This window comes from Setaria viridis, chromosome 5, assembly GCF_005286985.2.
Source record: "Setaria viridis chromosome 5, Setaria_viridis_v4.0, whole genome shotgun sequence".
Taxonomy (NCBI): Eukaryota; Viridiplantae; Streptophyta; class Magnoliopsida; order Poales; family Poaceae; genus Setaria; species Setaria viridis.
The window spans coordinates 7,381,434-7,395,392 of NC_048267.2; the positions used below are offsets into that span (position 1 = coordinate 7,381,434).

Below are 13,959 nucleotides of genomic sequence, written 5' to 3' on the forward strand. Positions count from 1 at the left end.
TTTGCACATAAGAACCCATCTCTTACACACGGGATTTTTCTGAAATTGGCCCCAAACATTGCTAATCAATGCTGTTTTTCAGACTTAGGATTATTTCAGCGAGAAGCCTGAAATCTGCTCATTTGCTGATTTTTGGCTTCATTTTAAATTCAAACCTTCCACTTTCTCTGGACGACAACATTTCATTTACCTTCTCCATAGTCCATATTTCACTAATGTCCAAAAACATCTGCTCACTTACAAAAAAAATTCTCCAAAAATTGGCTCCAAAGTCATGTACTCAATATCATTTTCAGATTCGCGCGTTTTCGGACGATGCACAGTGACTTCATCAATTTCATTTTCAATTGTATTTCTGAGAGGTTTATGACTTGAATTAGACCACAACTTCACTCTCTTGAGTTCTAAATACTCTCAAATATCAATTTCATATTTTTGCCAAATTTATCCATATTTGAAACTCCAAATTGCAAATTTGGTCGAATTCGGCTTAAATTTGACTTTGGCTCAAATTACCTTCCTTTAATCCAAACTTCACCGTTAGCCTCTTAATGTCATACTTAAGTTGTCATTAACACTGGGTGTCACACTTATCTTTTCAATTTTTCCATTCTTTTTTAATATTAGTTCTTCTTGTATTCATTTTTCCTATTAATTTCTATTTTAATCAATTGTAATATTTATTTTATCGATTTACTTCTTAATTTATTAATATTTATTTTATATTCACAATGTGGCGGTTTAAGATGTATGTATTTGCCCTTAAATTTATATAATTTATTTAGATATATACTCCCTCACATAATGTATTTGTCCATTAAACTAGTTAACCATGTAGAATCGTGGATTAAAATACCGTTATATGTCCATAATATGTCTATAATGTATTTGTTCCATGTGTACAAATTTTTATTCGGTGGGTTCATATAATTTGTTCTAGGTGTATAAATACTTGTTCTATAAGTTTCTGCAATTTGTTCAAGGTATATAAATCTTTTATTCTATGAATTCATATAATATGTTCAATGTGTAGTACTATTTTATTCTGTAAGTTCGTATAACTTGTTTGATTAGTATAATATTTAACTTCGTATAATTTGTTCCAGCTGTATGTATTTTAAAAGAATCTTTACGTTCATATTCTAATGTTTTATCTTAAATAATTAAATTTTCAATCTTTGATTTACTATACGTCTATTTTATTAGCATCATGCAATCGTCGTGATGTTTAGTATTTCATTGGATGTTTATAATCATTTGTTCACCTTGTTATTTTTTTCATGTTAAACAATTATTTATTTCGGTTATTCAAGTATTTGTTCCCTGTTATCAAATTTAATATTTCATTTTAAAAAATATTTTCTTAAAAAAATCATATAAGTTATTTGATAAGTATATTTTCTGTTTTTTGAGTTCATATAATTTGTTCCAGATGTATGTATATGAAAAATCTTCCAATTTGATATTCATATTCTACTGTTTTGTCCTACACTATCAAATTTTCGATCTTGTTTGATGCGTGCATGGTGTCTGCTGCTTCATGCAGCGATGTATTTTCTTTCCACATCGTTGCATGCACCGGTAATGTGAGGAGGACAACCATGGTATGGTTTATTTTTCCTGTCAAAACTGATAATGTCATCCCACATGCAAATTGTTTGGAACTTAAAAAATATAAATCTTACACCGAGCATCAAAATTAAATTCCGATTGCACCATTGGATTTCTGATAATGAAAGCTTTACAACAAGATACCACTTGACTATATTTGGACGAACTTTTTTAATTCACATTTTTTAATTAAGGTTGCATATTTTGTGAGATATATACACATGGAATAAATTATACAAACCCATAGAACAAAACAATCATACATATCGAACAAAATATATGAACTCAAATAACATGTTTAATTTCTTCACAGAAAATAGTTATTTATTTGTGGTGTTCAAGCATTTGTTCGCAGTAGCCATGACTAATTAATCCGTATCTAAAAAGTATTTTTTTAAAAATATTCTCCAAACATAAGTGGGATTTTATTTTGAAGATCATGTTATAAAAATTTTAACGGTACAATCGAAATTTGATTTGAAGGTCTGGTTCAAGAGTTATGACTTTTTTTTAGTTTTGGGACACTTTTGTACGTGGATGACATCACCAACTCTAGTGAGATGTTAACCCACTTGATTCTTTCATCAACGCAGTCCAATAATCATCACGCGGCTCAGCAATCAGGCTGCAGGCCAGCAATAGAAGTTGACATCGGCTGATCTGTCGCCTTCTGCAGTGCATAACCGCACCCGCAGAATAACGCTGCCGCATAGTAATACATTGACTTACTAGTTGGTATCCATGATTAGTTGGGTCGGCCAGATGCATAGAATACATTGAATATGACTTGGCCTAACCAATGACCACTCTTTTGCAATTGCACCCTCCCCCACGGCCACGGCATTTGCTAGCTCCAAGCTCCTATCAGTATCACTGGCAGTATCAGAAATTCAGAAGTCCGTCGAGCGTCAAGCTTGTGTTTCACGGATTTTCCCCCTCCTATGCCTTTCTTACAGCGCCTCCGCTCCCAAATATAATTCCTCAGTCCGATTATTCTCCTACGACGCCTTTCTCCGCAGAAATACGTATCCAGCCCTTTTCGCTTTTTCTAATCCTCTCTACTGCGAGTCTGCAACCATAGAAATATACCTTCCTATTTTCTGATGGCTCCGAGCTTGATGCTCTGCTTCGCCTCCCATGTCTGGGCAGCGTGGTTGATCCTCGTTGTTGATGCAATTTATTGCCACGGTCCACATTGTTGACAAACAGGATTATTATTTGTGGAAATATGAATTTTGAAAATATACCTATCAAAAACCTTGCAACTATATTCGTGTCTATCGAACAAAAGATTATGGCTACCGAGCACAAGTTTCAGTGCAAGAAAATCGATACAGAACAAATCTGCTGAAACGAGAAGATACAGTCTTTTTTTTTTGTGTTCTTGATGATTTCAAACTCTAGCTGTAAACTCAGGAGAAAATGTCTAAATTTACTGATACGACTTCCTTAAAAATCCTTGGGTTGTCACCTATACACACTTCCATTGCTTTAGCCAACATATTTATGTTGAAATTTTGAGTCAAACTGTGGCTAGTATAACTTTTACAAACGTAAAACGTGTTGACCACCTGGAAAATTCACCAGTCTCCGTTTACCATCTAGCTGTGTACATGTGCACTGGTGTTGCCGTTGGGCAATATTACCAGTCAATTGTTTGACAAAAAGAGTAGTGGGAGAATACGGTGCGGTTGTTGGCCGATAGGACAGGAGCGTGCCTTAGCCGGACCATATGGATGGGCGCGCGTTCTGGCCTGTTCACATCGCTGGTTCACGAGTCACGACAGTCGTCGCTTTGCCCCGGCACTCCGGAAATCCCTGTGCGAGATTGTTGATGGCCCGATTGCCCAGTCAAAGGTTCCGGCTAGTACATAGGACATGCTCAATCATAGGCTGCTCGCAATTCTCTTGCGCCTCTTCTCACACAACCCCAGCACGGCAGCACCCGTTTCTTCTTCACTGGAACTGTCGAAGCTTCGCTGTTCTTCTCTCTTGGAGTTCGTCGAAACCTTGCTCAGTTGCCAAGCTCTGATGGCTCCCAGCTTCGCCTCCCCCGTCTGGGCGGTGTGGTCGTTGATACTGATGCTGGCAGCATCAGCGACGGCGGCACCGGTCAACGTGCAAGGAGGAGATTGCTCGGCCAATATAAGATGCGGCAATCTGAACATCTCCAAGCCATTCGGGATCGTTCCAGATCAAGCAACGGAGCCCAACTGTGGTTCGCTTGGTTTCCAGGTCATTTGCAAGAACCACACTCCGTACCTCGGGTACTACCACCCGAACAAGAACATTCCTGACTACTACCAGCTCCAGATCCTGGACATCTTCTACGGCAACGGATCCTTGCTAGTCGCAGATATGGAGAAGCTTGAGGGCTTGAGAAACCTGACCCATGAAGACTGCCAACAATACAGATTCCCTACAGCTAACACCTCATCGAAGATAGCTCTCCCGTTCTCGATCGACCCCATCGTCAATCAGAACCTCATCCTCTACAACTGCACCAAGCCGCCGGCGCCGGCGCCGGCAGCGGCAGCGGCCGAGGGGCTTGCGGAGAGGAGTTGCGGAAACAACACGCTTTATGCTCGCGTCGGAGACGAGCGGGGCAACTCCAGCAGCGATGACTTTATTATGGAGGGCTGCACTGCCATCTTCGTGCCGGTGCGTGGGGGATATGGCAAGGCGAGCGCGAGCAACTACGCGCAACTCCTCAGCGACGGCTTCCTCCTGACATGGCAGCTGACACCGCAACCGTTGCAGCTGCCACCGCCACACCCACCGTTGCAACCGCGAGCAGGTAAATTCACTTTTTTAAACGATTAAAATCCGATTAGTAGGATGATGCTTTCGCTTTGGCCTATAAAAAACTAAGCAGCCGAAAGTCTCCTAGTTCTAGGATTCCTCTGTTCTCTCAAACAAGAGCCACATCAGGATAGAAGGAGCCAGAGACCATGTAGTACGGACTACGGACCTGGCAACCCAAAGCACCAATCAGCTTATTTACTATCCACGCTGATGATTTGACAAGGGCGTAAGCCGGTCGTCGTCCCCAACCGCGGCAGGCGTGTTCGCCACCACCACTTGTCATCCGGTAGTCGGCAACACAAAAATCAATGAGAGAGAGACGGAGGGGAAAAAACGGGGAATAATCAAACGCTTGGGCTTAATTAGCCAGAACATTGCTAGGGATAAAATGATTCTATGGGGATTTTTTTGATTTCGGAATCCCTTCCATGGCAGGACAGCCTGCCCCCTCCTTCCGCGTTGCTGTTTGGCAGCACATGGCAGGATACCGCAGCCCAACTCCGTTCGGTAGTGCTTGCTGCAGCTCTGTCTGCGGCAGCGGCTACAGGAGCTAGCTAGCAGCAACTGTACCAGCTGCAGCAAGCCAACATGAAGTCAACCATCTTCAGCTGGACAGCATCGTGCAGCACTTTGCAGCCGAGCGGCTTGCTGTTCAGCTGCAGCACAAGCCCCTGCAAATAAGCAAAAGCACCAGCCACACATGCAGTCTAAACTATAAGTTCTGTTCTCACGGTACCACATAAACAAAACAGACGACAGTCTCAACTAGATCATGCATGATAAAACATAAGGATGACTCCTCTCCTAGCCTGAGATCACGGTCTTGTAGCATGCCTTGCCAACTCGAGGATAAAACAGGATAAAAGGAAACTCCAAAGCGACTGCAGCTTTCTACATCTTTAACCATGTAGCCTACAAGCATGATCATTTCAGGGCATTGCAAATTTGCAGGGCAAGTTTAGCAGGTCCATAAACAAAGAGGTGCAGAAAGAAAACAAAAGGACCACTGATACATGTTAGAAACATATAGTTATGGTATTAAAACAGGATTTAGGTAAGCAGCATCATATCAGTAGAACGTGAAAAAGGTAGCATAAGAAACATACTAGGCACTAAGTGGCTCGGACGATGCAATCGTTAGCCCATTGTCTAAGCTGATTGAATCTGAAAAAGAGACTTCAATTACCCTTGCCTGCTGACAGACTGGACCAACCCATGAATTGCACTGAAACAGATACTTGAACAAGAGCACATGCAAATCATAGTGCAGAGGTACATGTCCACAATGCTGAAAGTAAAAGAAGGTGGCTATGAGCATGTGACAAAAATTGCCAAAGACCAGGAAACTAAAAGAACAGATAAAATTCAATTAGCTGGGTTGAGCATACTACCAGCTATCATATACACAATTAGCCGGGTTGAGCATACTACCAGCTTTCATATAGTGGACAGGACATGAGGGCAACATTTAAAGACATTGCATTTAGAAAAGACAGTTATGTGTCTTAGCCTCCATTAACAATCTATAAGGTAAGGCAACCAACCATGTGCTGAACTCAAGGCAACCATGTGCTGAAGGAAGAAATCATACAAAGAAACTCATATGTAGATGAGCTCAAGGATAAAATGAATGCTGTTGAGATTGAAACAGAAGACTGAAGGTCGAGCTAAATGGTGATTTCACGATGTTAGGATCATTGCAGACTGAAGTCAGTGCCCTGGAGTAACAAACCTTGTCCCTTGCCAATGACTGCTTGCAATCAAATAAACTCAGAATAGAGGTACGCATTCCCTCTTTCATGTTTTATTCAAGATTTAAGGATCACATATAGTTCCCGGTATAATATCATTTTGCTATTCTCTAACAGGTTAATTCTTTTCTACTAGTGACATAGTGCAGTAAACTTAGCTATTTTCTCCTTAACATTCAGTTTAAGCAAGAGGTCAAATATACTTAAAATAGTACACACTACACAGTGATTGCAGGACATAGCAGTTCTAGCTCCTAAAGATATCCATGAGAAAAGAACCTATCATTTAAACCTTTGACTTCAGAGATCAGAATGCAATGCCTTTGAAATCATTTAAACCTCCATTTCCCAGTAGAAAAAAGAACATATCATTCAAATGGGACTAAATCTTTAGGCTGCTATACCGCTCCAACAAAGTGCAGTAAAATACAGTTACTAACTGTATCTGTAAGAAGAAGTTCATAGGTGGGGATAATGGGAGGAGCAAATAAGGCCAACACTGAAATCTAGATCCGTGAAATCAAGAACCCCTATGCAAATCTAGATCCAGGCATGTGAATCAAAACACTACCCAAGCAAATCTAAAGGGTAGCCTAAAAAGCAAGTCACTCTGCTAGATCATGGACGAACTTAACAAGAACAAGCGCATATAGAAATACTCCGACTCCCTTGTCGAAGGAAAAGCTGCAAGAAACACTATCTGAGGCACCCCAAAGCAAAGCTAAAAAGAGGCCTACAACAAAATATTCCTGCTACAACAAGATCTTGGGTGAGCTAGGCAAAAACAATTGCCTACAAGAAGAGGAGAAGATGAGGATGGGTGACTCACCGGCAAGAAGACGGCCACCGAAGAGGATAAGCGCTTGAGGAACCGCGTCGGCGGGCGTCACCGCCGACCTGCCGTGCCCCTTGCGGGTATCCACCGCCGCCATCGGGAGGGATGGGGAGGCGATGGGAAGGTGACGGGGAGGCGACGGAGAGGACGGGGAGGCGACGAGGAGCAGTGATGGCGAGGCGTAGGGAGGGGGAGCCGCACGGGCGACGTCGCTCACGTCGCTCGGGGAGCCGCACGGGGAAGAGATGGCCGAACCTTCGAGGTGGGGAGGGCCTGCCCAGGGAAAAAGCGAGGAAACGGGTCGCCCAACTTCTCGGTGTGGGCTTCCAAATGGTGAGAATTTTTGGCCCGTGCTGCATTTTTTACGGGAAGCACCAGGCTGGGGAAAAGATCGGGATCCTGGCGGGATGTTAGGCTCCCAAACTAGCCCTTGGTGGAGGCGTGGACCACAATCGGTCGCCACCATCCTTTCTAGTTTCTCCCTTTCTCATCTCATTTCCGTCCTCATCGCGCTATCCGTTCCGTGCTCGCATTCCTTAGTTCCGTTCGCTGACCCAACTCCGAAATCCAAACCACTCCGCCATTGCCACCCCATATGCCTCGGCTTCTCCTGCTGTTGCTCGCTTCCTTCCTCCTCCCGCCGGCGACGGCAGCCGGTGCGGTACAGCCGCCGTCAAGCTGTTGGCCCAAGGCATGCGGGGGCCTGAACATCACCTACCCGTTCTGGCTGGAAGAGCGCGACCAACCGCCGTGCGGGCCGCCGGCATTCCAGCTCAAGTGCAACAGCAGCGGCGCGTTCATGGTCAAATCCCTCTACCAGGCGTATCGGGTGGTCAGCATCTTCGCCGAGAACCAATCCTTACATGTGGTGGACATCAACCTCCCGCTCGACACCGGCTGCCCAGCGCCAACGTTCAACGTCTCGCTCGTCCCCCGGCCGCTCGCCTTCAGCAAAGCCAACAAAGAGCTGCTCTTCCTCGGCAAGTGCACGGCGGGGTCTCAACCGGAGGATTCGAATGGGTTTCACAGCCTACCTTGCGACAGGTCTTCCTTCGTCCGGCTCGGCGACGGGCAGCTGTGGTTTGCTAGGTTTCCAGGTCGTTTGCGAGAACCACACACCATACCTCCGGTACAAGGGGTGGAGGTATTCCTGGGAATACCCAAGATTTTTCAGAAAAAAATAGTATATATGTCCTATATACATGTGTATACTTATTAATTAGAAGGTGCTCAGCAATTCTTAGTATAAAACGAGCCCAATACATGCAGCTTGGGCCAACTAGGATCATCTATGCTAACTGCTATGCTAAGGTCTAGTTCATTTTTCACCCAATGCTGGCCGGCTACCAACTGCCATAAGCACAGCACAACAGATTCTTTCAATATGGATGGCATTGCATCCCGCTCAAGCTCTCACCTCTCCCTCTCTTATTTCTCCTAAATCCATTCTCCTTTCTCAAATTCCTAATCCCTGACTACTATTTCCCAACTTCACGCATCATGAGACGGAGTTGTAGCGGATGAGTGATGAGGCTGAGCGCGCTCGCACGCAGTGGTCCCCAACAACATCACGACGACGGATCAAATATGGGTGCACCTCCGGCAAGCTGTGCAAGCGTATTAGTGAGAAGTGAAACTAAGGTTCCACGCCCTTGTTCCATGCTGACCCCTCTGATCTTAGCCTACTAATTAATCAGCCCTGCATATTGATCCGTACATTGTAAAATGGATGTTCGATTGCTAAATCTAGTCATGTTCTAGCGATACATGATGATTTGGTTGTGATGAAGTTGGGAAAAAGTTTACCAAGCCCATGTGACCTGTGGGGATCTACTTTAAGCGCAACTTCGAACATATTTGCCTATGAGCGTGGCTTGAATGGTACAACTTTTTTTAGCTGAGAACACCTAACTCTCATATTCTGACTCCACCACTGTCAGGTACTACCTCCAGAACTTTATACAGCTCCAGATCCTAGAGATCATCTACGGCAACGGCTCTTTGCTTGTCGCGGATATGCACAAGCTTGTGGACCTGACAAACTTAGCCACTTAGTCAGCCAATACAAATTCTCCCTACAGTTAACACCTCATCGAAGATCGCTCACCCGTTCTCGATCAGCCCCACAAATCAGCAACTCATCCTCTACGACTGCACCAAGCTGTCGGAGCCGGCAACGGCAGCGGCTGATGGGCTTGTGGAGAGGACATGCGGGAACAGCACGCTTTTATGCACAGACAAGCATATTCCATGCCTAAATTAGCGTAGCCGCTCACCTCTACCTCGCTCTTATGCACAATGAAAAGATCAGCTAGTGCAATGAAAAGATCAGTTCCACAAACCCTCTAGATCCAACCTTATTATATGAATCAGCTACCCCTACATTTCCTTTTTCTAACTGCACAAGTGTTTCAAGATTTAAACTCATATCTTTTTAATCGATAATTAGCCCAATAAATTGTAGATTGTACCAAATAATTTTATTATCTTTACATTTATATTCAAAAGCAATTCCATGTAAATTTCACGGTCATAAAAATATAAGATAAGATATTCTGATAGTCAGGGTGTAGCCTTAAGGCCGGATTGGGTCAAACTGCAGCCTGCGCCAAATATGCTGTTCGTGATATTCACTATATACCAATGCATCTCCTTTGTCAATTGTCGCTATGAAAGTCTGACTTTAATAAAAAGAGAGTGCAGTTATACACACAAGAATGGCATATGGCAGACGTCAACCCAGAGGTGTAGCATTTTATTCAAATTTCATTTCCAACTTTTTGAACCGTCAAATATTAACTCATTCTTTCCTTCTAGCAAAAGAATCGACCTTTTAATGTAACAGTAGGAGAGGTCCCTACTGGATTTTCTTGTATTTATATATGTGTAAAAAGGGGATAAGCACAAGCTTACAAGGTCATAGGCCCAAAGAGACCCTAATAAGAAGTTGGTAATGAAAATTACGTAGCCAAGTTTCTAGTAAAGTTGCAAGGAGGGCTTAGCTTTATACAAGGTGAGACTCACTTCCTTCTTGAAACAAAATTTCCATCTTGCTAGAGATAGGACGCCTGCATAAAAAATGATAGAATTCCAATGGCACCATATACTTCAACAAGCCACAATCAGGATTTCCCTAAAAATCTTTTAAGCAAAGTCCCTCCTAATATTGTATATGCTATTTCAGGTAGTAGAAATGGAACTGGAAGGAAGATAATACTAATAGGTATGCTACATTCAATAGCATTTCATATTAGTCATCCAAATTTCAGTAGTCAGGCAAGTTACATTTAGTTTTACTCTGTGGAAGATCATAGAAGAATTATTATGACATTTATCATATCTATTCTCACATAGATTTGAAAAATGAAAATTCGGAACATGTGATCCACAAGTTGTGGCTTCTAATATAAAATTGGGAAATTTGGAGCAAGATCTGTGGTCTTTGATTATATGGCTTCTTCATATTTTCTTACTTTGCACTTCTTATTTTATTTTTTTATACAAAAAGAGAAAAATATGAATTGTTAACGGTCTTGGAAATCTTAATGATAATAATATAGCAGCTCACTATTTCAAGAGAAAAGTAACATCTGCTTTAATTTCAGTTTTGATGACAGTAGCTGCAAGCTTGCTCCTACCATGTATATATGTGCTTGTATGGCATAGAAAGAGAGGAAAGCTACATTTTTTCCTATGTGAAAAGACTAGCAGAAACACTGAAAGGAACATTGAGGCCCTACTAGTATTGCATGGATCCCTAGCTCCCAAAAGATACAAGTACTCAGAAGTAACAAAGATAACATCTTCCTTTGATAATAAGCTTGGAGAAGGTGGTTATGGTGCGGTTTTCAAAGGAAGGCTAGATGATGGTCGTCTAGTGGCTGTGAAATTCTTGCACAACTCCAAAGGAGAAGGAGAGGAGTTTGTTAACGAGGTTATGAGCATTGGACGGACCTCTCATGTTAATATTGTTAACTTATTTGGGTTTTGTTTGGAAGGCTCAAAGCGGGCCCTAATATATGAGTACATGCCCAATGGTTCTTTGGATAAGTTCATATACTCAGAGAATCCTAAAGCAGTTTTAGGATGGGATAAGCTCTATACAATAGCGATTGGAATTGCTCGAGGATTGGAATACTTGCATCACAGTTGTAATACACGCATTATCCATTTTGATATCAAGCCTCAAAATATCCTTCTAGATGAGGATTTTCACCCAAAGGTTGCTGATTTTGGTTTGGCCAAATTGTGCCATACCAAGGAGAGCAAGCTTTCTATGACTGGTGCTAGAGGGACAGTTGGTTTTATTGCTCCTGAAGTGCACTCTCGAACCTTTGGAGTTGTTTCAACAAAATCAGATGTTTATAGTTATGGAATGATGCTATTAGAGATGGTTGGAGGTAGAAAAAATGTGAAATCAGTTGCTCAGAAATCAAGTGAAAAGTATTTTCCACATTGGATTTATGATCATTTTAGACAAGGTGATGGATTACAAGCATGTGAGGTCTCAAGTGAAGATGAAGGAATAGCCAAAAAGATGAGTGTGATTGGCCTGTGGTGCATCCAAATACTACCAATGCATCGCCCTACAATAGCAAAGGTTTTGGAAATGTTTGAGCGAGGTTTAGATGATTTGGACATGCCACCGAGACAAAACTTCAGCCAAATTCTGTAAGATATTCACGATACTTATTTCTGCAACTGCTCACTACTATTTACTATAGCATTGATGTTTTAGAAACAATTTTTTTCATTCTTTTGCAGCGAAGATCCATCTTACAATTTGAATGCAGAAAGCACAAGTACAAGAAGTGGTACCAAAACTCAAGTTTTTAGCGAAGTGCTAAAAATGAAGGAGATGAGCGTTGTGAATTCAAAAAGCTTACATCGGCTACCAACTCTGTGACAAGGTTACCTAGCATTGGAATTATGCACTGAACTTATGCATCTATATGAGAGAGGGTAGAAATCTTAAGTTACTCTAATACTTGTCTCAAAAGAAACATGCCTACTATAATATTTTGCATTCAAAGTCATTAAGGTCCCAAGAAGGAAAGTTTTGCAACTATGCATACGATATTTTGACATAATCCTAATATTTCTATATTTTTGTTAGTTAGACCTTCTCATTGTTCTTCGTCGACGTACCAGCACACCTTATAGTCATCCATCACCAAAAATCTCCCAAATGCTAATTTTACATTTTTACCAGAATTAGGTAACTGAAAAGGTATCCAAGACATTACACATACTAGAAAAAAATCAAGGCATTACAGTTTTCAAGTCATGGCCTTATTAGTAGAGTCGATCAGCATATAGTTGGATCCTGGATTATTGCCATGTTGAAATACGAGGATGAAGGCATGAAGCTGATCGTAGCCATGAGTCACGACACACATATAACTGAGGCCTAAAGGGGCATAAATTTTGCTTGACTGATTGAGTTAGGTTCCAAACACCGGTGCATCAGCTATGAAGTTTCTTAGTTTAATCTGCAGGTTCCAATCAAAAGTTAAGGTTGACAGTTGACACCCACAAGCCGTCCAAGTGAACCCAAAAAAGAAAACTACTCAATCCAAATACTCATGGTCTCAATGCAAAATCAGAATACGTTTTCGAACAATAGAAGCACCAAATGAAATTGATCTACGCATCTGATAACTAAAAATCATATCTGTGGGTAAATCGATTATAATTCTTGTGGAAGTATGGAACCAGTCGAAGTGCGTGATACTTACATGGTTCTTCGAATGCCCGCTACTCCTACTATTCTCCTAAGGCAACAAGGGTAGGTTAGGCATGCGTACCCAAAGGGTTTACGCCACTGATGGTGCAAGATTGGATTAGTGCTGCAGCCTCTCCATCTGCCACCCTAATCACCGGCACGGAGCCAGCGATGCAGCAAGGTGCAGAGTGGAGAGTTTTTTTTTGGGAGATTTGCTCATGCCCTCATGGGATGGTACCAGATACCAGCTGCTATTGCGCCGTAGGAGATGGCTGGGGATGGTTTTGTAACTGCTGTTCACTGCCGCGCGTCTCGACGGCGAGACGGCAACGGCAGCAGCTCGGCTACTCATTCGTCAGGCATTGCGGCCTAGAGCGGATCTCCATGGACCGAGCCCATCTAGTGGTGAGGGTCCATCATGAAAAGTTGGACCGTGCCAGGTCCACGTAGGCACGCCGTCGCCTCCGATGACCCAATGCAATTTGTCAGCGTTTCCAAAAAAAAATACAATTTGTGTACTTTAAAGAAAGAATACAACTTATCAGAGAAATTCCACATGTATATGATCTGTGGTCTATGCACATCCCGACAAACATCAGTATTTGGGAAGGTGACAGGGGTTTTGTTTTCAGGAAGCTGGTGTTGGAGGTATGCCCTAGAGGCAATCATAGAGATGATGATATTCCATTTGTATCCATGATTTGTATGTTGAATATCCATTGAAGGCTACTTGAATTGATTTGCAATTATGTGAATTGTATGTGAAACTCTTTACTTGTATGGTTATTCTAAAGTTGTCCCTAGTCGGAGTTCATGTGAGGACACACATGAATATTAGACTAGCACATGTATTAGTTGATGACTATGTTTCACAAGTCATGGACATGGAGATGTTGAACTAATAATGTGGACACATGTGGAGACATGTGCTAGGACTGACCCAACACGAGAAGTAGTTCTCTCTTTAAACAACATATACGCTTTGTCCTTAGACCTGAGATTGTCGCATGTATTCTAGATGTGGATCGACCTACTTAGGGGCTATCATACGCTACGCCGTAACAGGGTAGTTATAAAGGTAGTTTTCGGGTTTGTCAAGAAGCATGCTATGAGACATGGTCAATCAAGATGGGATTTGCCCCTCTCTGATTGAGAGTGATATCTCTGGGGCCCTCGAGTGATCAGATCCGAAAATGCATGGCCATGCTACGTACGGTTAAGAGTTAACCTAC

At 42.3% G+C, this 13,959-nt stretch overlaps 2 protein-coding genes across 2 annotated transcripts; both read left to right on the top strand.

Annotated features, from left to right (window-relative positions):
- The first annotated feature begins 3,316 nt into the window (after positions 1–3,316).
- Positions 3,317–12,070, top strand: LOC117854678 (LEAF RUST 10 DISEASE-RESISTANCE LOCUS RECEPTOR-LIKE PROTEIN KINASE-like 2.5). Its single transcript, XM_034736904.2, has 4 exons — positions 3,317–4,408; positions 10,187–10,225; positions 10,608–11,673; positions 11,767–12,070. The coding sequence occupies exons 1-4, from the start codon at positions 3,490–3,492 to the stop codon at positions 11,906–11,908; spliced, it is 2,166 nt and encodes a 721-aa protein (XP_034592795.1). The 5' UTR covers positions 3,317–3,489; the 3' UTR covers positions 11,909–12,070.
- Positions 4,415–8,768, top strand: LOC140222949 (LEAF RUST 10 DISEASE-RESISTANCE LOCUS RECEPTOR-LIKE PROTEIN KINASE-like 1.2). The gene has a single exon (XM_072294163.1). The coding sequence runs from the start codon at positions 7,598–7,600 to the stop codon at positions 8,219–8,221; it is 624 nt and encodes a 207-aa protein (XP_072150264.1). The 5' UTR covers positions 4,415–7,597; the 3' UTR covers positions 8,222–8,768.
- Positions 12,071–13,959: the final 1,889 nt, after the last annotated feature.

What these genes read in the sequence shown, in the direction of transcription:
- LOC140222949 (XM_072294163.1), top strand. Translation starts at nt 7,598, where the DNA reads ATGCCTCGGCTTCTCCTGCTGTTGCTCGCTTCCTTCCTCCTCCCGCCG.
- LOC117854678 (XM_034736904.2), top strand. Translation starts at nt 3,490, where the DNA reads ATGCTCAATCATAGGCTGCTCGCAATTCTCTTGCGCCTCTTCTCACAC. An exon ending in AAGGAAGATAATACTAATAG is followed by an intron (nt 10,226 to 10,607) that starts GTATGCTACATT and finishes CTTTAATTTCAG; the next exon opens with TTTTGATGACAGTAGCTGCA. An exon ending in CAAAACTTCAGCCAAATTCT is followed by an intron (nt 11,674 to 11,766) that starts GTAAGATATTCA and finishes ATTCTTTTGCAG; the next exon opens with CGAAGATCCATCTTACAATT.